The sequence below is a fragment of the Nipponia nippon genome, unplaced genomic scaffold (assembly GCF_047370975.1).
Source record: "Nipponia nippon isolate SJK-2023a ecotype South Korea unplaced genomic scaffold, ASM4737097v1 scaffold_1, whole genome shotgun sequence".
Lineage (NCBI taxonomy): Eukaryota > Metazoa > Chordata > Aves > Pelecaniformes > Threskiornithidae > Nipponia > Nipponia nippon.
Genome location: NW_028262290.1, coordinates 85,034,933 through 85,061,389, shown reverse-complemented (window position 1 = coordinate 85,061,389; position 26,457 = coordinate 85,034,933). Strand labels below are relative to the sequence as shown.

The following is a 26,457-nucleotide window of genomic DNA, read 5'->3' as shown; positions in this document are numbered from 1 at the left end:
TCCTTCTTTAAATCAAAGCTAGTGAATGAATAAGACCAACACTTTCAATTATGAAATATAAATAATAAACAAAGCCACTAATAAAAAGTGCCATGTGCTTTAAAAACAGGTTTGCACTTTTTTCTGTATCATAGCATATTCTGATGCTGTAAGTGCTGCAGTAATTCAGTGCTGAGGCATTTCAAAACCATTTATAAAGTTTGCCTTATTTTTCCTGAAAAATTTCTTGCAGGCAGAAACTGTCAGTCACTGCATAGATGCTTTTTGTTCTGTTGTTATGCAAAAAAAAATGGACACATTTCTATATCAAAATTGAGAAAAATGAAGCCTTCCTGGACTACATTTATTTTTGGTGGAAAATATATTTGATGATAAAAAATTGCACAAGCTAAATTGTTCTTTTCAGCATGCTACGTACATTAGCAGAAGCAAAAGGTCATTCTCTGCTTCTCGGACGATAAATGCACATAAAGAGCTACAGCTGGAAAAGGTGCACATCTTAAATAATCTGTTTTGGCTCCTAATTTATTTTCATGCTATGATCCAATATAAGCTTGATTACTACTACTCATGTGCTATTTACATATATTAAAAATGGAATAGCTTTTCTTATATTCTGCTAAAGAAATGATCGAAATGCCATTTAGCGCCACTGTGTGGTTAGAACTGTAATAGCTTCCTCTCTCAAGAAAAAGGGAAAATAGTATCAGTAAAAAGAGGGGGAAATGTCTGGATTTAGGATAGTGCTGCATACTCTTGTCTATGAAAGTAAGAAATATTACTATATTAGGAATAGAATGACTAATTTCTTCCCTTGTCTGGTGCTATTTAATACGTACTGGGGTTTATATTTATGTAGTATCTCTCATCCTACCTGAATGCTTCAGCAAACTACAGTGAGTGTAAGTTACAAGAAGCAGGGTGACAGAAGGCACCATCTCCTTCATACTGGAGGGTGGTGACCTCAGGTGAGGCACGAAGTAGTGCTCCCAGGTATGGAGGGAAAATGTATCAGTCCCAGGCAAGCTCCTAATTTTATTGAAACCGATAAGTCATCTTTAATGACCACACCCAACAGTAAAGGAAAACAGAAGGATCCAAGCTTCACTGAACAGTTGGCACTAAATTTATTAAACTAAGTGTGAGTTTATAGGATAAGTCCATTGTGTGCAGAAGTCTCTTAATTGGCTCCACATGAGCTAATCCAGAAATTGAGCAGGGTTCAAGCACTGAGTCTGGCTCAGACATTGCTTTACTAACTTGTGCAGAGTGTCATTAAAACCCAGGAAAAAGCTGTTTCTAGACTTCACCTGGTATGATCCTACACTGCTGCGCTCTACTGGGTGGGCTTCTCCATGTGGGTCAGTGGAAGCTCAGGGAACATCCTCATCTTAGTTTTTGTAAGCCATGTACCCCTGCTAACTGATCAGGTGACAAAGCTATATCCATGAAATCACAGCATGTCAGGGAGGACATAGCACTGCATGATAAGAAACAGTATCTTTAGTGATGATAAAATAACAGAAACTGGGAGGACGATGAACAGACCCTGTAGCTGCAAGGAGGTGTTTAGAGTGTATGGTTCCTTGTAGCCTCAGGGGTCACTTTTAAAAAGCCTTTCATTGGAGGCAGCAAGTAGAAGTTTGACTGTTGACTAAGCTGAGTTGCCTTGCTCGTGGGACAGCCAATGTATGTAGTGCTAGGACATCATTTATATAATGTAAGAGCAGTCTGATAGCATCTGTACACCATAATGGTGAGCATAAGGCAGACTCCTGACATTCCTCAGCCAGAATTGCATTACTGATATTACTTGCTTTAGTAGCAAGACTGTACAGACTGCTCACCCCACCCCACCCCTTCGTTCTCCAGAGGCAGGGAATACTCTCTGCATGTGTGTGCATAGGCACTGTCTGCCTATAATCATAACTCATGAACTTGTGTAAGTGGGAATTGTGGTTTTACATTTTGGGGAGGAAGAGCAAGTGATAATAAGTTCTTCAATACAGGCAGAAAGTGGTGACCCAGGTGCAGACACAATCATAAAGACCGTGGCAGCCACAGAGAAGAATGACAGGAGGATGAGGAAGGGGAGATGTTAAGTCTCTCCAGTTTGCAGATGATACAGCTGTTGGGTTTGCTTTTTCCTGGAATAGTGAAAGGCACCTGCAGAAATGGGTAAAATGTTTGAGAGCAGCAAACAACTGAACCCCTGACATTGGTCAGCTTATTCCCTTCTCCAGATACAGAACATGCATATATTTTGCCCACTTCCTATCAAATCTTGAAACACTCACTTCAGATTTGGTCAAATCTACAGCACTTGCTGTAGGTTTGGCCTACAGATCTCATTTTTTACTGTGCATTCTCATCTCTGTAATTAATGAATGTTCCTGGTTGATCTGAAGCTTGCTTTAATAAACCAACCTGCTCTATAATACCAATTATTTCCTCATGCTATTTAAAATCCAGTGTAGAAGTGCAATTACTGAAACATGTCAATGCACAGCAAATAGGCTGATGGCAGTCTTTCACAAAATATACAGATGTTCAGTCCATCTTCAAGGGAAAAGTATTGTCAGGTTTTGAGACAGGCACTCATGACACAGAGTTGTTCTACAATTGCACAACACTAGTATGAAGACAAACCTAAGTTAATATGAGCTTCATGTCAAGCCAGTGCTGCTGTCTGTACTATCCATATGTCCTTGTACTCACAGTTTCATCCCAAAATATGGCTTTTCCATCATTGTAGGTGTGGATCATGAAAGCCTGTATCACAAACAATGCTGTTGTATCTCTTATGTGTGGATAAAAAGCAGAATTTTCTGGAATTTCTGGTTCTGCCTCTTTGTGAAGCAGAGTAAACTGGTAGGATAGCTCTTTTCCCACCCTCGCCGTGCTTCTCATCAGAATTCATTATATCTTTCAACCCATTTTTTTTCTTTCAGTTCTTTAATTCTCTGCATCTATCCATCTATCTATCTAATATATACATCTAGATACAGATACATCTATATAGTAGCATTTCTTAGCTTCTACCTTGAATACGGTAAACAGTAATATTTCAAAATATATTTATTTCTAACACAGAGCTGTTTATGTGCTTTCCTAGTCATACCAAATAAGTCCAGTCATGGTACTTCCGGAGTTGCAAGATAAAGTGATTTGTCAGTATTTGTTATTTGATTTGGGGATTTGTAGAACGCCTTTGCTGCACACAGCTGTGTATATGCTGATAGTGCTTTACTATGCAACTATATAGAACAGCTTGTAACCACAACATAGGAAAACGCAGGTAAGAACTAGCAGGGGGGGCAAATACATCTATTCTGTCACTGGTGCTTAGAATATCAATTAGAAATACTCCTCCAATTGTTGAATAGTTCATAGTTAACAAGACATTGCCTTAATATTAGCAAAAACTGTAATAGCAAATAATAGCAAACTAATAATAGCAAAAACTATTTCCACAGTTTTTACTGTGGAAAAACTAGTAACTTCTGTAAAATAAAAGTCTTATTCAAACCTAGCTTTCTGAATATAATTAGTTTTACAGAAGGAATAAATATTTCTATCGGTTATTTAAAAAAACCCTGCCTCTATGAAGTCATTCCATTAAAATCTGATTAATTGAAAGATGTTTCAATAATCTTACATTTTTTTTCTGTAAAATTCAAATATTCTGCTATGTTTGTACCTTTACCAGCATTTCAGATTTTAAATGAAAATAGGACTGAGCACTGTCAGATGTTTATTATGTAACAGCAAAATATGTTAAAAAAAAAAAATGTTGTGTGGACCACTCAAGTCCTTCACAAATTTTAGTGGTATCTACTAAAAAAGAAATACAAAGAAATGTTATTTTAACATCTTTAAAACTGAAAATCCAAAAGGTGTTGCCTGAGAGCTAGGCAAACATTCAATTCTTCTGTTTTCAGGCAGACTCCAGCCATACCAAACAAATGCAAAAATGCAAAAATGCAAAAAAAAAAAAAATGTCAATAGCTATCTATATGGCACAACTGTTCAAAACTGGGAAACCAGAACTGATCAGGAGATTGTAGCATGGACTCCTCATAAACACAATACATTGAAACCATACTCTTTTGCTGCATGATATATGTTTTATAAAATCTTTTTATTTTTCAAATTAAATCCTAGGTTTGCCATTTGCAACATTTCCCATCTTCCCACAGATGTTTCAGCTGCAGTTTAGCCTCACTTATACTAAAAGGCTAAATTCTGCTATTTTGTGGGAGTCTGTCACTAATTTCTTTATCTGACAATGGCTCAGCATTTTCAGCCTGTCTTTTCTTATTTTGAGTGTCATCTGTGCTTTGAATTGGACACATATTGTTTAACCTCTAACTATATTTATCAGACCCATAGAAGGACAGAAAGACAGAAAGGGTTACTCTGAGGTTACAGTGGGAAAACAATTTCCTTTTTTGGGGTTAAACTGTCTTTTTAAAAAATATACCATAGCATTGCCCCATAATGCTGGGGGGAGAGAAGTAATGCTGCCACTTTATCCAGCTTCTGGGTAGCTGGGCAGTAAAATATGCCAGCCTGGGCACACCAATACACAGAATTACTTGAAATCTTATTTCTTTCTGTCCATCCCCAAACAAGGACTCTGTTCCCCCTTGTGTCTGGGCACTGGCCAAGGACTGTAATCTGGTACTGCTGCCTTGAAGAGTAACTCAGTGAAAAACAGCCTGCAAGGACTGCATGGATTACAGCTTTTTCCATTAGCACATCTATCTGCAAATATACTCATAATTTATCTCTAGCTTAACCCTTCATACTTAGACTTTTTCCAGTCCAGACTGGTTCTTTAAACTCCAGGTTTTCTCCCCTTAATATATTTTTTGAAAACGTGTTTACAATTTATACAATCAGCTGGAGAAGATTTGGGGGGGGGGGGTGTTTGTTGGGGGGGGATTTTTTTTTGTCAATGCATAACAGTGAACATAAGTAGCAGAGAAACTGAAAAGACAGTGTGACAACAGTTTGGATAATGAAGCAGCATGTCCATTTGTAGTGAAGGCAACAGCTTAGGGTTTCACCACTAGGGCACAAGATCTTCCACACTTAATTTTGTCTGTTTCTTCTTAGCCTTAGTTTCTTCTTCTTTCTGTCAGTCCAGTCACGAAGGTGCAACTCATATGGGCTTTTACTGGGAATTTTGTATGTAGGAAGATGGTTGCATGTGGTAGTGGATTCGTTAGTAGTACTTGGCTTTCAAGCCTGATTATTTCTATGGTATATAGTTTTGGATGGCTAATTTTAAGTGCCCAGCTCGGAAAAGACTGACCATCTGGTCTATTAAAATTATAAAGTCTTTCATAAGGATTTAAAATCATTATACTCGCTCTTCAGCTAATGTAAGTCAAGGTAACTCAATTGATTTTAATGAAGCTACTTCAATTTACACCAGCCAGTCATCTGGCTAATTATGTCCTGTTGTGATAAGGACAGAAAATGGCAGAATTTAAATCTATCCTAGCTGTGACAAATGACTGGAAACACTGCGGTAATGATGACTGGGGAAAAAAAATGACAGACATTGAAATATTCTTGCTCATGCACTTGTGGTCCTGCTCTCTTTTCCAGATAGCATATCCTTTCTTGTAGAGAATTTCCAACTTGACAGTTACAGGTAGAAACCACTAGGTGCCAGTGTTATCCAGACATCAGGAAAAGACACTGTCAGTAATAAAAACAACATGAACGCCGATACAGCTAAACCATTTAACTGAAAATAAAGCTTCTGTGTCTTTTCAACTAAATAAGACTGCATTAAGGTTTTTGAGATGATTACTTTTCTAAAACCAAAGGCGCTAAATTGATGTACATTGACAGAAACCCACACCAAAACAATCTGACTGCAGGATGCATTTCCATCAAAAACCCCGATAGGTATACAAAAGCTGCTATGCTGCCTTCAAGACCTTATGGATTACACCTAGGATCATAGGGCAGAGTCAAAGTCTACATTTTTCAAGATACATGCAGCTCAAATATACGGCGTGAATAACAGTTCACTGCTAAGATAGACATTTTACAGGAAAAACTTGGTTCAAATCAAGTTTGAATTCACATTCCAAGCCATACCTGACGTTTGGTTTGACCCATTGGTATATATCAGAGTTTTCATTTGGGCTCATTTCCATTATTGTCATGGTCCTCTGAGAGCTTTCCCTACTAAAAGAAATGGAAATCTTCTGTTTAAGTAACTGGATCAGCTAGAGACAGCTGATTGCCTGTGCATGGGAGTTGTGAATACAAATCTCTGGCTAATCTGCACACAACTCATTTGCAAGAGATGAATCTCCTTCATTTAACTTCAGGCATCTACAGTGTAACTGTTTACATCCATGCCAGTCATCCTGATTTTTTTGATGTGGAGAAACAGTCATTTCCTTGGTATGATTCATCTAGCCTATTTCAGAAACCACCTCAGCATGAGATGAAAGGCAAAACAAGCTTAGACGATCAGCTCAGGAGCTGAAGTTTACACTGAAGGCATCTTAAGTTATATTAGATTAATCCTACCAAAGTGATTTTTCAGTGTTTAATTTTTAGTCAAATCTGATGTTTTGCTTTTGTTCTTTCTACAGCCATTAGACTTTGAAACAAAAAAGGCATACACCTTTAAAGTTGAGGCCTCCAATCTCCATCTTGACCATCGATTTCACTCGGTGGGTCCATTCAAAGATACTGCCACTGTGAAGATAAATGTGTTGGACATGGATGAACCTCCAGTTTTCAGCAAGCCTATGTACACAATGGAGGTTTATGAGGATACGCCTGTGGGGACCATTATAGGTGCAGTGACAGCACAAGACCTCGATGCTGGCAGCAGCTCGGTTAGGTAAGAAAGCTTTTCCTCCTTCAATAACTCTCAGACAACCCAAAGTGTTGCTGACAGTCAGACTCAGTGGCAAAGAGCTTAGTAAGAAGATACAAAATGTTCCAAGTCTGTCACTGTAACAGATAACTGCTGCTCTGAAAAATATTGAAAAGAGATGCTAGTTTGCGTGGGCTATCTGGAAAAATACCTTAAGTGCTGACAGCTTCTTATCATACAGATCATATAAGTTACCATGCACTGACATGACTTCAGAGATGGTGTGCTCAGACTAAGGAAATAAAAACATTGTTTTGCCTGGTGTCTGGGGCTTCCTCAGTGGCTCTGAAGTACAGTAGTGAAAAAGGAGGTTGTACATGCTACATCTGTATTATACCTCAACGGGTGACAGTGAGCACCTCCCCTTTCACAAGAACCACTGGCTCTCTACATCTGGCAAAGAACAAATGCTTTGATAAATAATTGCTACATCTGTCTTGGCTAAGGCTGTGGGGACGTGATTGCTGACCAACATGGAAGACTTCACCACAAGTAAACCCCTGCCAGCAAAAGCTCTCATTTACTGATACAGCTTAATTTCCTGAAATAAAAGAGAGAGGGGAGCTGTTAAAGGTAATAGATCAATTTGGCTGATGTATTTCCAGCCACATTAGAAACCATGAAGTGAACCAGGCTCATGTATCAATAAGGAAGCTCCTGTGCAGACATGGTCTCAGATGTGGGCAGTCATTACACGTACTTCCAATACCAATTCATGCTGGACCTACCTGACTTCAGGAAATATTTTTATTCCCAGACTTTCATGAGCAATATTGCAGACATAATGGAAGTCATCAGTCTTTAAATATTAATGTTTACCAAATGGGACTATGATGGAACAGGGAAATGTCACTAGTGTCTACCAAGTGCATACACATTCATGCATATTTGACTACAAATTTAATTTGGGCTTTTTAATCCATGTTTATTAACTGTGTATTTTGACTCAATGCTTATATTCTCAAAATGTACAATAAACATGCTAGATGATATGTTGTAATCATATGCAAAAATTTATCATGCAACAGTGACTGTCTAACTCTTGCTTTGTCAATTCAGTTAATTAATTCTTAAAACTATTACTGATGTTGTTTGTTTCACTACTTTTTTTTAAATACATTCTTCATTCTTTTCTAATATAGAAATTAATTTGTTCATGAACCTGTGATACATTCCTTCCCTGACAAAGGATCAATACCTTCACTAACAAAGACTGACATGGGAACCTTTTTCCCTGGTGGTAGCCTATGAAAATAGCCCCACTGAAGTCAATATTCTGTTGAAAACCATATTCTCTTGCAACCAGATGGCAAGGCTTTAATCATATTGTTGAGCACTTTTTCATATGACAGCAGAATCATTTGAATGTATAACCACTCCTCAGTGAAAGTTTTTTATTTTACAAACCCTCCTAGGAGACTCAAGTGCTTTAGTTACTGATCCTACATTTGCAACTACACAGGAAAAATCATCGCCTCATGATTGTTTCTCCATGCACTGCGCTCACTGTAATATTGAATCCTAAGTCATTTTAAAGTGTCCAAGTCTACCTTTTTAACCCTGAAATCATTACTTGTGTGTCCAAATGCCCATCTACACTTAAAAAATCAGGAATATTGTAAAATACCCTTGCATTTTAGTCTCACTGCTCTACTTGCTGACCACTTACACCAATAAACTACGGAAGTGCTTCCAGGGTCACTTTTTATGAACCGATTCAGCTGGTCCATGCCCAGGGAAAACCATGAACTATGTCCCAGGATTACCAATTTCTCAGAGGCACCTGTTCCTACCCAGAAGTAAGCCACACATTGAATTTGGTAGACTTTGGGGAGAGATACTTTGCTTTAAGGAGATGGATGTGTTCCAGTAAGCCAGTTGACATGCTGAGAAGATTAAGCTGGAAACCTCTCCGCACAGCTCTCTTATGGCATTGTAAGATCACTTATTTCTATCAGTTTTAATGTTTCAGTCCTGAAATCTCTTCCTTAACTCTCATTTACCTGAGGATATATTTGATTCTCTGTATTCAGCTTGATCTCCAGCTCTTTTAATTTAATGATAAGATTCTTACTAATTTATCGGCAACCTGACCATGGTCTTATGCTCTGGAAGAACCTACCTGTATCCAGATGCTAACTAGTCCAAGCAGAAAAAGAAATTATATGCAATTGTTAGTTACTGATGTATTAGTGTTCAATATTCCATAAGTTTTATATCCTCTAACTGAAAAAAAAAAGTACATGACCAGTAGTTTAGAAGAGTCACATGTGATTACAACTTCCTAATGTATCTTAACCAATTATGCTCTTTCAGTTGTTTAAAATCTAGATTGTCTCACAGATGTAAAGAATGGTTCCATCAACTTCATCACATTTTAGAGAAGGAGTCCGAGCGTCTTATGAGTAAATGTGCTCTCTGAACAAACATGGAAAAGCAAGTAATGTTCTTTGAGGCAACAACCCCTACAATTTGCTGGGTGGCACAGTTTCTCTACAAATTCATTCATTTCCTCTGAAAGGTTTTCCTAGAGCAGTTTGGCTATTAAGATGCCCATTACAACAACAACAATATCAACAATCTGCCAAACAATAGAGACTGGGATAAAAGACCAATCTGCACTGTATGCAACAGAAGGCAAAACTCTGGAGAACAAAGCAGGCTAGAACTGCTCACATGAATGGAAGCAGCACTAGTCACAGCAACTAAATCCATGTTATCAGACAAAAACTTTAGCTCTGTTATGCTAGACACATCAGGAAGGGGGAGATAACAGCTAAGAATGAAGACTGGATTTGGCTGGTAGAAAAAGAAAAATATTTTGCTGGAAGCCACTGAAAATGTTGAGGTCTATACTATTTTTCTTTTTTCTCTTGTTACTGGAATCAAGTTTTTGGACAAGTCAGGAGATTTAAAAGGTTGTTTTGTGGGATAATATTTGTTAGAGATGTTGAAATGAAATGGCACAGAGTGCACATTCAGTAAGAAACAGGAAATTAAGCACAAGGAGAAAAGGAGCTGCAAGCATTCAACACCTGCAAGGGTGACTGGCTTTGAAGCTGTTTTGGAACATTACCCCAGTGCACCTGATTTTCAGACTGTGTTAAATCTGGAGTTTACATGTCTCAGGAGACCTATTTTGTCTATTCCCATTTTATCCATAGTGCTGCAAGAAATGCTCAGCATAAATGTTAAGATGAACATGTACTTTCTGGCCATTAAAAATCCCAGAGCACTTCGGCAAAGAGCAATAACCTCATGTTCTTCTCAGACTACTCTAGTTTACAATCATTACAAGCTGTCTGGGGGGAAAAAAAAAAAAAAGGCACTTGTGTTGTAGCGTATGACAATGTATGTGTTTTGTAAATATGCAAATGCTTTTAGTAAAGATCCTTGTACTTCTAGTACAAGGAATTTTAGGACTTTCTAAAAATTACTTTTATATGTGTCCATACAGCGTGAATGTTATAGACAGAGCTGTCTAAATAACAAGAAAGTGCAAATGGATGGCAAGACTGAGTTATCTGCAATACTTTCTAGAATAGTGAGCTTTATCTAACAGTGTGTGTGAAGTTCAACAACTTTGCACTGACACCTTTGAAGCTGTCAGATTTCCTTGGAGATGATCTTCTGGCATAAAGCATGAAAGGATTTTTGCCCCTGATGTGAACCCCAGATATCACTCCAATTCCAATGAGTTCCATATTCCATGCCACAACACTGCCCTTCAGTTCTTCTCTGCTTGACTGAGGAGTTTTGCCTTATGAACCACAAAAACCACTCAAAGCAGGAAAGCTGTGGGGACTGTGCATTTTCCTGGCCAAATCCAGAGTCATGAAACTGTGATATTAAAGAAAGAACAAAGTCATGTGTACTAGTCACAGGTCAATCCTGCCCTCAGTATCCTGGGGACAAGATTGTACTCACTGCATGTGCTTCCAAAGGAAAAGCCATATTTATTTTCTGAACTAGTTCACAGTAGTCCAGAAACTTTTATGGATAGGTTCTGTTTTCCCCTTGCAATACTTTATCGTGTAAAGATCAAGAAAATACAAATAGTAGGTTCCTTCCTGAATCCTTAAACACTTTATCTTAATGTACAAGCACAAATAAGATGAATTAAAGTTACATATTTAACAGGAAAGTGCTTGACCTTCCAATCCCATAATTCTCTTGACTTTTTTTGTGCGTACACTTTTTGAATTTGCTTTTTCTTCAAAAATGGAAATCCCATACTGTGACATTAAAATGTATCTTATAATTGCATACATACATAGAAAGACTGGGACATCTAGTTCCAGCACCTCAAGCCTTTTCATTTAATAACAGATTAAGTGCTAGCTATTTTTCTGTGCATGGTATCATGCTGGAGGGGAACAAGATGCTTTGCCAGTTGGTTTTGCACAGATAAAAGATGGTCAGACTCAGGAATTTTGGTTCCTTTTTAGCTGCTCCCGTGAGTTTTGCACACTTCTTGCTCTGTTACCTCCTGTCTCTTTCTGTCACAATTTTAGCTCTACTCCATCCCTTGCCTTTTACTGAAGACCCAGTCTCCCCAACCACTTTTAAGACCTCTGTTCCAAGTTCTAATTTATCCAGGCTAACCAATTCAAATCCCTGCATCAGTACCTCTCAGTTCCTGCTACAGATCCCTTGCTATCTTTTTCAGTCCTCCTACTAGCCCACTGTTTTCTTAGATCTCCTATGCTCTGGCAATCTAATACCAGTCTCCTGTTTCACAGTCCATCTTTCTTTCTCCCACAGCTGGTTTCTGCCTTTTTCATCCTGAACCACATCCCATTATCTTCATTGGTGTCCTGCTCTACTGCCTTCCTTTTGTCTGCTGATGACAGACGTCTTTTTGATCTCAGTGGCTTGATGTATTTTTTTCTCTTTGTTCCAGTTACTTTGATCTTCTTTCTAGAACTACAGAAACTGGGTTTCTATCCCAACATTTTCTCTGAATCCCAAGAGGTATATTTGGCCGACACATCTGCTCTTTCCCCACCAGTCTTACTAATTTCCAATCTGATTTGGTTCAGTGAGCACTCAGCTACTGTATATGCAACAACATCCCCATCTACCTGCCTTCCAGCAACGCCAGGAATTATATAGGGCAACAAACTCCTACTTCCTCCTCCTCTTTCTCCCTGACTTTCTGACTCTTCCTCTGTTTTTTTCTCTGGCTCCTAGACTTTGTCTTCATGACCTCAGGCAACTACATCCTCCACTTCATCGTCCTTTTCCTGTAAGTTCCTCCCCATATGATCCCATGTACCACTCTGCCGTTCTCTAGGTTTGAATGAGCTGGCTTCCTCCTCAGCAACTGGGTCATTTTAAGGGACTGCACAGAAAGGTGACTTCTCTTCAAACACAAGGCAGAAAAATCTTCCTCTTCTCGGTATAAACTGTCTCTCAAAAGGAACTGTTTTCTTGCAGCTTAATGAATTCCTGCCCTTTAGCAGAGTCACAACTGACTGTATCTCTCTGCTTTACCTTTACTGTGAAGCAAGATGTGTATAACAAATTGTTATGGTAATCCCCTTCACAGTAGTTAAATTAGTATGTTTTATTTCACATTCACAATGGATTAGGTGCACACAAGCAGACAGTTACCACAGCTCAGTTGACAAGTGACTCAGTTGTATTAATTCAGGGACTCTGGTACCTCAGTTCCAGTGATCAGCTTGGAGCTATTAAAAGTAGCCACTACAAAAAAAAGTGCAGATTTGTTTTAAACTTAGTCTTAAATCCATAGACTTAAGGCTGAAAGGATCACACACCATTCTTTGGTGGGGAAGGTAAATGTACTGTCACTCATTAGCCCTCTGTGATGCTGCAGCATGTTCACTGGGAACAGCCAGGGACTTCAGCTGAAAACTCTTCTTTCCCATTTTGGAGCACATGCAGACTGACTTTTTGATCTGTGTGGGTTTTCACAGAACTGGCAGGAACATGGAGCAAAGGTGAGTACTTTCTGGCACAAGCCAGAAAGCCTGCACTAGAGGAAAGTCAGACATTCGCAAATAAAAGATTACTAGGATTCATTTAACATGCATAAATTTTCCTAAATCAACTCCTGGAAGCACTTGCAGCACGAAATATTTTTTCTTAAGTCCAGCAAGTCAAAAGCAACTGAAAACAAAATTTAAAACTGAGAGAAGCCAGTAACCTTTATTTACAGTCAGTAATTAATCAACTTACTGAAGCTTGTGAAAAAGAGCAAATGATCTTCAGTTGGCATATGCAATCATATTAAGCTATAAAATGTCAGTCAGGAGTTTAGAACTAAAAGTATGTGTAGATCCAAGAAGTTTATGGGCTACTGCTTTCAGTGAATGACCTGTTTGTGAGGGAAGTGGATGCTGAAAATCAAGAAGTGTGCATTCAGCTCCAAGGCAGAAAAGAACAACTTGGCAGGGAAAGCTTTTAAATTAATTGAGAATAGCTAAGAAGCCAAAGTGAGGGGAAAGGAATAATATGACAATAATAGCTCTGGTTTATTTCACAGCACTTGTCCCGCCTGGTGATGTGATTTTACAAAGCTAGTTCGCATTCCAGAGGCAAACATTAATTTTACTTTAGCTCAAACAATAGTCTCCCTGATTTTTGATCAAGGCCTCTTATTCCAAATTTCTCCAGCAATGGATTTCTCAAGCATTCTAGAAAGCAATTGTGAGATTAAAACAGAGGTTTAATGGCTGCAGCCATAGGACCTCAAGCTGTGAACTTCTCAGGGCTTGATACTAAGAGAATTATGAAGGGTCAGGACTTAAATCAACACCTAAGAAAAATTTATGTGCCTACAGGGAAGCATGTTAGTCAGTTATTCTGCACAGTGGTACACAAAGTCAAACCTGAAACCATCTTCCTAGTATAAAATTGAGCTTCCCAACATTTTTAATTAAAGATAGTATGTCCCTTTCCAGAAGAATAACTATTTTAATCATCACAACCTAGTCAGATTCCAACTCCTTTCAATCTGAGTTTCTCCTTTAGATGTGTTTGTAAACATTGACTTTACTTTCCTGTCCTAAAATGCTCAAGTTTATTATTATGTTTAAATAATTATTGCATAGAGTTTCTTATATATTTGGTAATTTTCTTTTGCTTGCATGCTTGTTAATGAAGTTTAAACAACAGGGGTTTTGAGAGTTATACACTTTTTGGTATCTATGTGTTTGGACGTTTCAGTCACATCCTGACTGTAGATTCAGACAGATCTCAGATACTTCTACTGTTACTGTGTCCAGTTCCAGGCTCCTCAGTACAAGAGAGACATGGACATACTAGAGAGAGTCCAGCAAAGGGCCAGGAACATGACGAAAGGACTGGAGTATCTCTTCTATGAGGAAAGGCTGAGAGAGCTGGGACTGTTCAGCCTAGAGAAGGGAAGGTTCAGAGGGGTCTTAACAATGCATATAAATACCTGAAGGGAGGGTGCAAAGAGGACAGAGCCAGGCTCTTTTCAGTGGTGCCCAGTGGCGCCCAGTGGCAGGACTAGAGGCAATGGGCACAAACTGAAACATAGGAGGTTCCCTCTGAACATCAGAAAACCCTGTGTTAAATGTGAGGGGGACTGAGGACTGGCACAGGTTGCCCAGGGAGGTGGTAGAGTCTCCCTCCATGGAGATATTAAAAAAACGTCTAGACATGGTCCTGGGCAACTGGGTCTAAGTGGCCCTGCTTGAGCAGGGAGTTTGGACCAGATGACCTCTAGAGGTCCCTTCCAACCTCAACCCTTCTGTGACACAGGCACAGGATCATCTAAGATGGCTGGATGTGAAAAAGGAGCAAAGATAATCTAAATACAATGCTGAGGGTCAGTATATGCAAACACTAAAGAAAATAATTAAAAGGACTGCTGTCAGCATTCATGTAAATAATAAGTCTACAGATTTATAACAACATTAATTTAGGCAGTAAATCTGAAAACAATGTGAAGGAAACACAGCACAGAAATTCCAGCTCAGGCAGGAGGAGGAAAAAAACGATTTTAGAGGCAAATGATGGGACCTGACTTGCCTCAGGTCAGAGGGAGTAAGGTGCTTATCAAGCAACTTTTGCCTGGGGCCCTCATGAAATTCATAAAACCTTTGACAAGGTGACTCCGTACTTATATTGATCTCTGCAGATTCTGGGTTCCGTTATACATGCAGAGGATTGGGGAGGAGAAATGAAAAAGGAAAATGCAGCAGCTCCTGCAGTGTCAGAGCTGTCCTGAATAATCTCTTACTTTATGAGCGCTTCACCTGTCCAGCTTCAAAGCAACAATGCAGCCTCCAATTCCTGACTTCACTGAGTGTTTCCTCTTGCAGATCCAGCTGACAATCCAAGTGAGTCCCAGCTGAGGATCTAAGCAAGCTATAAATCCTCTACTCTGTGCAGCGGCTTTCTCTAGAGGCAGCATGATTGCTGTTATTTGCTTTTTCTTTGATTGTCTCGGCATCAGCATTTTACTTCAGCTTTTTTCTGGGGAAAAATATGAGAGATTTGTTCAGATTTTAGTATCCAAATATATAGAACAGAGCTAATATTTACATGATGCAAAAGCAAAGCAATCAAAGATTATTCCTGTTGAATTTATGCCAGTAGGCCTGCTCTCCTTTATAGCAGCTATGCTACTTATTGCCTTAGCACTTTATCACAAGACAAAGCATTTCAGGCCAGGCATGGGAAGAGAGGCCCAGGAAGCATCTCTGTCTTTTCCCATGGTGTTTAGGTCACATGCACCCAAGTACAAAATAAAGTTTCAACTTTTACTGAGGCTGAATATCCAATGGAGTCATCGCATCTGTTTTCCCCCTCTCAGCTTTCTTAAGGGCTGGGGGGTTCCACTCAGACTCATTTGCTCCCTGTCTTTCTATACTCACTCTGCCCATGATAGAGATACTGATACACATCCAGCATACCCTTTCCTCACCTAAACCCAGCAAAGCAGGAACTCTGCTCTCCTCTTCACCAAATGTGAGATGCACCCTCCAGTGCCTGGGTGCCTCGGTGAATGCAGGTGGCAGGTCCTTCATGCTAAGGGCAGGAGGAAGGTGGAAAGAACAGACCATGGGCAGCAGCGCAGAGGGCAAATGTGCACCTTTCAAAATCGGGGTGAAATGGTGTTCAGGACCTATAATTTGTGGTGCTGGTAGAGAAAGTGCTCTACTGCTTTCCCACCATAGGAACATTTACTGCTAAGCCTGGAGTGAGGCGGTTAAGTCCAACATGCCGCCTTCTGCTGCTCACAGTCCAAACAACTGAGACTTAATTAAACTACAGGACAAGGCTTTCCCTCTGCCTGGCTGTCTTGCAGTTCTGCCTGCTCAATGAGGCAGGAAAAATGATGTTAAAACTGAATAAAAACAATGCATTTTCCAAATGACAACGGCTTTTGATAAGATACTCAGCTGGTAATGAGAAATGCAGAGCGTCTACTGACTGAAGGGTTTGATAAGTAAATGAACAAAACCTTTAAAGGGAGAGGGGGGGAGGAAGCACAAGAATTTGTAGACAGGCAGAACTGGCAGTTTGGAAGGGCTGATAACTGAACTGCAGCACATTTTATTTCTTATATTGCCTAGCGTGTTTTACTAAAATTCTTATGTAAGATTTATTAGGCTTATGAAAAGTTTAACAGCTTCCCTCACTTGACTCTGACCCATCGTTAGAGTCTGGCTGTCTGCAGCCACTGCTTCCCTATCAATTAATTCTGCATAACGGTCAATTTTCTCCAAAGGAGCAAAGTCTAATTTGTTTGCACTGATATTACTCATTCCAGATGAGCTAAGCTACTGCCTGCTAAAATCACTAATCCTTCACCCTCCTGATTAAAAATGCAGAATTACACAGCCATGTATGAAGGACTGTGAACCCAGTCATGTAGTATGCAGAAAACTCAAACTGTGTTATTTTTTTTATGTGGAAGATCATGTTCTATATGAAAGGCGTGAAGATGATAGGCACTGGACATTCTGACAAGAATTGTTTGCTCCTTCTCCCAAAGTGTAGCAATTCCGTCTGTCCTTTTCTAAAGCATCGCTACCTGATGAGCAGTATAGACAAGATTCATTCTGGGAAGGCTGGAGTATACCTCACAGACTATCAGTCTGAGAAATTACACTGCTGAACTCCTTTGGAGTCCAGTGTAAGCCCAATTTATTTGGGCTTCTATCAAAATAATCCAAAAATTCTCTGATTTTTAAGCCAAAATATTTTAACAAATACAAAGCTATCCTTGCACTAAAAGACTAGGTACATTACTTCAGTGGGATGTTCAATCACACTCAGCTTGGATGATTATAATAGCTTTACATCAGTGCTAAGCACCTTCAAAAATACCTACAAAATCATAAAGAAATATGGCATTTTGAGTGGAACAATCAAAGAAAAGTCATGGTAAAACTGTCAGAAATATTTTAATATATCAGTAAACTAGGGGGTGTATTTATTTTTAAGCATGGCAGGTGTGATGTGGTATAATATAAAAGACAATTCTGCCACTTATGTAGCATCACCCACACAGACATCTCTAGTTTTTGCTACCTGTGAGCAAAGCAATGCCACTAAGACCTTTCTACCTATGCTCACCTCATTGTTTTTCTGTTATTATATGGCAGTAAAGGCACTTAGAGCAAGTTAGACCAACTACATTGGCCGCTCATTTTTTGGTTGCATCTGAATATGCAACCTTGAGATGCTCATTTCAGAGCATCACCCATGAGAGGATTATCAGCATCAGTTCTGCAAGTGCAACTGCCCATTAACCCAATTTGTGAAACAGGTTAGGTTAGAAACAAGCTGAAACCAAACTACTTCTTTACAAACTGGGCCATTTCATTTTAAAAGGAAATCGCGTTTGGGAGAACTGTAGGACTAATACTGACTGGAAGCAGGGAGCAAGGTGAGGGCAGGAGATAACCACTTAACCTGGAACAGCAGCAGAAGCGCTTCTGTGATTATGTCTGACTGGGCAGGTAGAAGAGATGTTATGTTAAGATTTAATGGCAATAGTTATATAGTACTGAATGGTACTGCTGGTTCCTTTTCACATTTCAGCTGGGGTGTGTTTTTTGTTTGTTGGGGATTTTTGTTTGTTTGTTTGTTTGTTTGTTTGTTGCAGTTTTTTTCTTCATGCCTAGTACTGCCCCTGGAAAAAAAAAATAAAAATTAAGCACTGAGATGATTATGTAACTGCATGGGTAGGGCTCTTCTGGGATCCAGCTGGTATCCATGGGATTACCCAAAGGATAAGATGTGACAGCAAACCAGTCAAGGTTTCCTTTGGTTTGACCTCTAACGCCTCAGCAGTGTTCTGAAGATATTCAGCAAAGGTACAGAAAGCTTCTGCTCCTGTTAAGGGAGATGGCTTAATAAATTATTTAAACATATAAACAAAAAAAGGCAACCTAGCAGAACAGCATCTGCCTCTTTGGAACATTACCATGTCCCTTACATTTTTTGGTTAATGACAGGAAAATTTTACAGCAAAACTTAAAATGTTATTTTGCTGTTATTAGCATTAGATTTTTCTAATAACTCTTATTATGAATATATCAGATTATGTTTTTATGTGACAGTAGATAAGTTTGACTGGATTTAATTCCTCTAAGCAGAATATCACAGTATTAAACCCAGGGTATTAAAACCAGGAGTTCTGCACAAGAGAGGTCCTATTTCTTTTCATTATATTAAGAAATTTATTGGGAAGTAGTGCATTACACCTATTTTGTATTATGCTGCACAGAAGAGAAAAAAAATATATTTACCATTGCTGCTCTTGTAAAATCTCATGAGACAGCATTTTTAAGTTAATAGAAAACCACAAGACTCAGAATCAAGGGTAATCTTTAAATCAAAGGTATGAAAAAGAAACTAAGGTAACTTAATACTGATTCAAGTGCCACGGCCCCAGGGAAGACTTTGGAAATCTAAGTATCCTATTTAGTCCTAAAAGCAGATAACTCAGATGTCTGTGTCATTTAGCAGAAGAAAATAATATGTTATGTTACATCTAATCATACTTGTTTGACCTTCATGGGTTTTCTAAGGATGCATAGTCCACAAAGGACTTGCTTTAAAAATTCTTGATTGCACCTTTAGCAAAATCATGGCAATCACTCCTCAGTCTTAACTGGAATGGAAGATACTTCCAGTAATTAGCTGGAGTTCAGCACTTACATTTGAGAAGAGCAATAAAGAACTGTTTTAGTGTTTCAAATATGTATGTGTGTACATATGGTGATATGATTTTTTTGAGTTTTACACAATGATAACTCAGGGAATGGATCATCTTAGGAATTGCAGGAAGGAAATTTCAGTGGCAGGATGGAATTTTGGAGGACACAAAGTGGTTTGCATGCTTCAACACATTACATTCTCTAACATATTAATCTCTTTCAGGCTTACTTGAAGACTGAATTTCCTGTTTCTCATTGTAGTAGTGATTTTTCTGTTTCTCTACTTTTTAATAACTGCCATCTTAAAAAAAATATGGTTGTATTTTAAAATATTTGAAACTGCACCTTAGAGCAGATTTGTAACGGAGTACGATTAGCATGAAGATACTGTTTCCTGTTATGTATCAGAGTTCAGCATTACAGGGACTAATAGGATTATTCTGTCCATCTTTCTAGAAATTTCCCTTACTGCACAGTCTCCGTTACTTTACCCAGCTTAGCTTTGCAGTACCAAGTGACAGAACTCGTATCATTCCTCTTGTGTGCAGCATAATATACATCACTTCCAGAAAGATTTTGTATATAACATAAATTTTCCCTTTCTTAATTTTGCCCCTCTGCATCTCTACGCTGAACAAAATAATACCTTTCCTTTCTCAGTGTTTAAGCCCTTCAGCTATCTGTAGACCATTATCATGTTTCCCTTTTGTCATCTCTTACCCAAGCTAAACATATTTTGGTTCTTTTAATCTTTCCTTGTAACTCACAATGCTAGACCAAGACAGTTTTCCTTGTTCTTCTGTGAACTCCCTCTGATTTGTTGATATCTATTTAGTGAAGTGATGACCAGGACAAAATTCTGTATTAGAGGTGTCATTTTTTCAACACCTGGTTATATGCAGTAATCTATCAATTTCCAGCCACAGCACATGATTATTCTACTCATGAAAATTCCTTTGGACTTTCAGGTAGTCAAATCACACCTAAAGTCTCATTTGTATTGTTCTAGTCCCTCACCCCTTTTGCCACTCCAACTTTACATGTTTCTTTCATCTATTTAATTATATATGTATTGGAATTACAAAAATCCCTAACTGATAACAATTCCCAAATGAATCTTATTAACTTTCATTTATGTTTCTAATTTTTTTAGGTTCCCTTCTATTATTTCTTATATGATGGGTGGTATTTAACTGTCCCAAGTTGGCATAAATTCTGAATTTCATTTACCTGCAGTTCAATATTTAAATAAAACTTAAAGTGAACACAGGTTAAACAATTTAAGGTCACATACACATATAGTGATCTGTCACATTACAGCAAATTGTTATTTCATCCCTCACCTTTCTTTGCAACATTTTTCTCCCAAAAATCTGTGTTCTGTCTCACTAGGTACCAGAGTAAGGAATGTGCTTTGCATCAGCGAAGTGTTATTGAGACAAGTTGAGATATTTTTATAAAGCACCTCTGTCAACCAGGTTATTTGTCTCTCTCAAACTAAAAAAAAATCAACAGGAATTTTTGAAGAAATGTCTATTCTGCACTAAGGCACAATGATCAGAAGCCATTAACCTTCAAGTGCCTAATTTCCAGTTGTGTTGAGCTCATATTGCTACTGCCTTTTTTAACTTGAGGATACTCCTTGCAATGAGGCACCAAGTAACTTAATAAGAAAAAGAGGAATCACTGAAGTCACTGTCTTCTGAAGTCAGTCACTTAGCTACCTCTGAGGATCTTGGCCTACAGATCTGGTATTTTACTGATACAAAAGGTAGCCTTCAGTTACAGGAGAGAAAATACCAGGACAGTTATCCTTTACCCCTTTGAAGATCAGCGTTAACTTTGTCTTATTGTTTTTGTTGTTCCCATTTCTTCTCATGATCTTTCTCCCTCAAAGAAGGAAAAGTCTGTGTTTCTGTAAATTCTTTCATTTCCTTAATCATTTAAGATTCGTAGTCCAGAGTAGCTAATTTCCATATACTAACATTTCATACATATTGCTCATTTGCTCCTTATCAACAGAACTACTTCCAGTAACAATTCTCTTAAAGTGGTCAAACTGAAACCTCTCAAGTGGGTAATACTAAACAAACCAGTTTCAAGCAGTGAAATATACACCGATTCAGCCTAGACTGAGAAAGTCGCCTTTACCTCAGTTGACTGAGCTGCCTAAATCAAGACCTGCATCAAAACCAGCTCCACAGGTGTCTGCAGGGTGAGACAAGCACTCTCAGAGGTGCCTTAGTCCATCTGATTGCTGCAGGCACCTCCTCCTCCCACCACTGACCAGCCATAGGGGCTTTCCAGAGTGGCTGGGCAAGGATGCAGTGCTTGGGGAAGGTCAGAAGGGACTGGTGACCCAACAGAAGAGCACCTTCAGTGAAATTAAACTTAAAAAGAGCCCAGCAAGTCAAGAAACTACAGAAAGTGAAAAGAAGGTTCTTTCCTCTTTCTAATATGGTTCAGTTACAGGGAAAGGCATTAAGTACATACTTGAAGTTGGAAAAAATTGAGGGTTGGAAAAGCATAGTTGAAAGCGTAGTTTCTCTTAGAAATGATACTTCTTTTTATCCCATGGCATCAGGAATTTTCTTACATCTAAAATACTTCATTCCAGTGCTTGGGTTTGACAAGCTGTAGTTGGAGTAATAAGATGCTTTCTAAACTGGGGTTGGCAGGCAAATTATTCACAGCATACACAGAAAATTTGTGGTTTGAGTTTTCTTTGATTAACCATCTAGATCTGCTTAAGGTACAATTTCACAATAGAAACTGAAATGCAGACAAGAATATTTATGCTGATGAGTGGCACAGATGATGAAGGACAGCTCTGCATCAAACATAAAAATTAAAGGAATGTCCCCCCTCACCTTTTTTTTTTCTTTTTCTTCTTTTAGAAGGCTGGTTGCAATTACTGTACCCTACTTATGGAACAGTAAAATAAAGGACAAAGCCAGTAATTAAATGTTAAATGCGTTACTGCTCACTGAATTGGATGACTCCTTTCCATTTTCATGCCAATTCCAATTGAATAATGCATTTTACTCCTTCAGATGATTTTCTGTATGCATGCTGTTGCAGCAGGAGCAAGTTTGGTCCGAGTGCCTTCAGCTTAACAGCATCTCTAGGAGCATGATCCATGCTTCCCTCCCCTGCTTACTATACAAACAGTGAAAAAGGGTGTATACAGCATCTTTTCTTCACTGTTCCTTTCAGCAGCTTGGGCAGGTCAGAGCTGTTCTCCTCACATTCACTGTCACTGCACCATACCTATTGTCTGTGGTTTATCACTCTTTAACTAAAACTCCTTTAAAGTTTTACTTCTGTGGCATTTGGCCTTAATCTTCCTAGTCTAGCTTTAAAGCAATCTTCTCTTCATCTAAAATACACCCACTTACATGTCTTACCTTGCTCTTTTCCCGGCTTGAATTGTATGTCTGTAATATAATGAACAAGTTTTAAGAACTGCATATTCTGTTTCAGACAGTCAGAGTTTAGCCATGTTACCAAGTGCTCCATCTATTCATCTTTCAGATCCAGTATCAGAAAGAAAAGCTCCTGGAAACAAACACTTTAGGGACATGATTTAGTGGTGAACTTGGCAGTGTTAGGTTAACGGTTGGACTTGATGATCTTAAGGGTCTTTTCCAACCTTAATGATTCTATGATTCTATAAGTCCCCTCATGCATCTCATAGGCAGTGATATGGCAGAGCTACACAAGACTGTTCCTGCTTATGCTCTTACTTTTTAGGAGGTATGGGTGTATATGGGCAAGGTATTGCAAGTCTGCTGCTTTAATTAGTCTCTGAGACCTTCCAGTCTAAAATTATGTCAAAGCAGCTTGTCTGAGACCTGGATGCTGCTTTTCAGTATGGATGGATGTAGCTGTCAGCTACACGTGAACACAAGCAAGGATAAATACATTGGGGTGCCTCTGGGCTAGGAATGCACGAGAGAGCACTTAGACCTTGATATGACCCAACTTTCATCATTGTGCACCTGGTAAATTTTTCTGGCACTTCTTGATTCTCTGTTACTTTTACTTTCTCTACATTTATGACATCCTCTTCAAAAGAAGACCCAAGAGTACTTCCATCACTAGAACAATCCCAGCAACCACAACCACCTCGTAAGAAGGAATCCCTACGTTCCTGAAAAGCCTAGAACAAAATACTTAGGCCAGTACTTTGCAACTGTCCTTCTTTGGAGGCAATAAATCCCTGTCAAAAGAGAGCTGAGAAGACAAAATGATACTGAGCACCGAGGGTGGCTGTAATATTTTTTAGCTGGTGGAAATATCAACAGAAAATTTTATATGTATCTGTGTGTATATGGAATGCAAGGGAGATTTGAGTATGAAACTGTAACAGTATAGGTTGTTCATAGGTAATAGTAGCAAGACTAGAATACTCAGCTGAACTTTGGAAAACAGAAAAAAATGATTACCTTGTAAGGGACCTTGTAACTTTCTCCTAAGCTCCTCTTTTTGAGCTTAGTCCAATCCACAATATGCTTTCCTCTGAAAATTTGGGAACAGCTGGTGAAATCCCCACTAAGGACCAATTCATGGGCATACAAATACATGCTCTGTATTATGTTTAAGCATCAATTAAAAAAAAAAAAAGAAAACAGATAGTAATATGTTGTAAGTTGTTGCACGCTGTAACTTGTTATATGATTCCTCTGTTGCACTGTGTCACCACTGCTGTCACTATCAAGACAGGACAACAAAGACAGACTTTGGCAAGGTTTACAAACTTTGGGTGAGGATGGACCCCATTGTTCCCAAGGCCATCCCTGCTAGGCAGGTGGAGTCTTCCCCTCCACACTTTTAAGACCAAAAAACGCAACCCAAGTCCTGAGCTTCACAGCCTCCTTAGCCTCCTGCCACCTCCCATCCCTCATGAGCATGTTTTCACACATGTTTCCATAGCAGCAGCAGGACAGCTGTCCAGTTCTTTTATTCATGGTATAACAGTCTGAGGCGAGTACAGTTGTCGTCTTGACAGATCAGAGTTCCTGTTATACTCACAAGGGTGATCTGCTGTCACTCATGCATTCAACAGCGCTCCATCAAGCACTCTGCTATCTTCTGTGCTGCAGCTAGAGTCGACACAGTCTTCCCCATTGTCCACTCCTCAAAAGAAGATGAGCCCTCCTTCGGGGGAGTGCTCTGCCAGACCCCATGAGCTACACACAGCCTCACCATTTAGCCAAGATGAATGCAAATTTTTCTTGGAGCTTCTAAGAGGACAGTGTGTGTCTTTGTGAACACCCTGGATGAGAGTCCTTCAGACTTGACTCATTATTTTATAAACCAAATATTTCCATTCTGTCTCTATCCTACTTGATGTACAAATATAGCTATTCTTGTGAAGACCCAAACAATGTTAGCAAAGGCGTATCCTTCCACACTTATCCTCCCCACACTTCAATAATATAATCTAGAATACAGTCCTCTGCTGGGAAGTATATTCAGAAAGAAATATAGTTCAAAGTTTCTTCCCTGACAGTGAATATGAACAACATATCCATGTCCTGGTACTCAGAGCTGCCAGGCAGGCCTGTTCAGGTGCTTTTGAAAAAGAATGCTGCTGTGTCCTATGTCAACAAGTAAGGCTGTACCAGTTCTCCCTAACTTTTCAAGGAAAGAGATGCCTCTTGGGATTAGTGCAGTTATCCATGATCTGTCTTGCAGGGAGTCTGAGCAGTCAAACAAACCATCTTCAGTTGCTTCAAACTGCTAGACCATGACTAGAAGATCTAGACAGCTGTCCTAGTACCAGTATTTCAACACTGTTCCTCTTTGTGTCACAATCTAATATCAAATGTCAGGCTTTATGTCCCAGATACCCGGGTTTATCTCTGGAAAGTTATTGATTTTTCTCATTGGAGACCCTTTTCTCATTTCTTCTCTTCTTGAAAGCATTTTTTCCAAGTAAAAGACAGAGCTCAGGCAATACTGTTGTCCTTAGAAAAAGACTAACTCCTGCTGTGCAGCTTACAAAGAATCTCACACTCACTGAGTGTCAGAATGTATGAAAGAGTGCTTTTGAGCTGTGAAAGGAACCTACAATTCTTTAAGGGCATCCCCCAAAACTGACCTCTCTTTGGGATGTTCCAAAAATTCCCATTTGAAAGGCAGTCAAATGGGGTCCCATTCACTCTTTTACTAAGCCTTACAGGCCTACTGAAGCATCTGGAGGTAGTACTATGTCCAGAGGAGCTGTCTGTAAGAGGATCTTCTGCCAGATATGTTTTCAGGGGTGCTGTGTATGGACAACCAATGAAAGGAGGAAGAATGGCTGCTTTTTTGCAGTTTTTCCTGTAAATATATCTATTTTAGACAATACATCTCCAATATTTCCTCTTACTCCTCTCTGTAGTCTAATTGAATATATAGATTCTTAGGATGAGAGGAACTGAAATGACTGGCTGTTCCACCTCTAATTTTACCATATGTGCAGTACACGGAGAGAGAAGGAAGGGATGTCTGTACAGATAATGCCAAAATAAAAAACAAACAAACAAACAAAGAAGACTCACAATGCTAACAATGCTGGCATAATAGTTTCCACAGTGTCAACACAGGCAAAGACAATGAATTTTGAAGAACTGTTACAGTTGTGTTTTTACCAAACTGTTCAATTCCCACAGATCCTACTTCCACTGAAGCCAAGAGGAATTCTGCCGTTAGTTTCAGCAGCAGTAGTGCTAATCTTGCCAGGCTTATTGTGGACTTCGATTCTGCTGATGCGTATGTTTAGGAGTAGGCATACTGGGCTTGTGCATGAAGTTAATCACCTCTGTGAATGCTTGTAGATAGACTATTAGATTCTGATCCTACAAATATTCATGCTTGAACTCTACTTCAAGCATAACAGTGTTCAAACTGAATACGTTTTCTGTAGTTTCAAAGCCTCCTGGTGAAGGAGGCTATCACCTACACTGTGCTTTGAATTAGGTCCTCTACTTTCTTCACTGGCTCCTACTGTGGTGTGTAGGGTCCTTAGACAAAGTTCAGCTTCCTAAGGGGAAAGATAAGCAAAGTTACTTTCTCATGCTTCAATCCCATTTATTTGTGTGTGGTTGCATATTGAATTTTGGAAGAAATTATAATTATTAAACATGCAAAACCTGAAAAAGTAAATTTACTGTTCCTGAAAGAGTATCTCACTGTAATGATATTCCTAATACATGGCTTATATATTTTTCATAATTTTTATGTCAACCAAATTTTGAACAATGATATTAAAATTACAAATGTGAGTAGACAATATTATCATATTGAAGAAAATGTGCCTGCTCAGCTGTGTAAAAGGATACATGCTGTCTTTAGCAAATAATTTCTGAGGCTTTTCAAATAAAG

General features: G+C 38.9%; 1 protein-coding gene across 6 annotated transcripts in view; it reads left to right on the top strand.

Moving 5' to 3' along the window:
• The window catches only part of LOC104015341 (cadherin-12), a 589,747-nt gene that overhangs the window by 539,371 nt on the left and 23,919 nt on the right, over positions 1–26,457 (top strand). For all 6 annotated transcript variants that reach the window (XM_087761238.1, XM_087761232.1, XM_087761247.1 and 3 more), the window contains one exon: positions 6,627–6,880. In XM_087761238.1, coding sequence (XP_087617364.1) covers positions 6,627–6,880 — 254 coding nt within the window. The remainder of the gene's footprint in view (positions 1–6,626; positions 6,881–26,457) is intronic.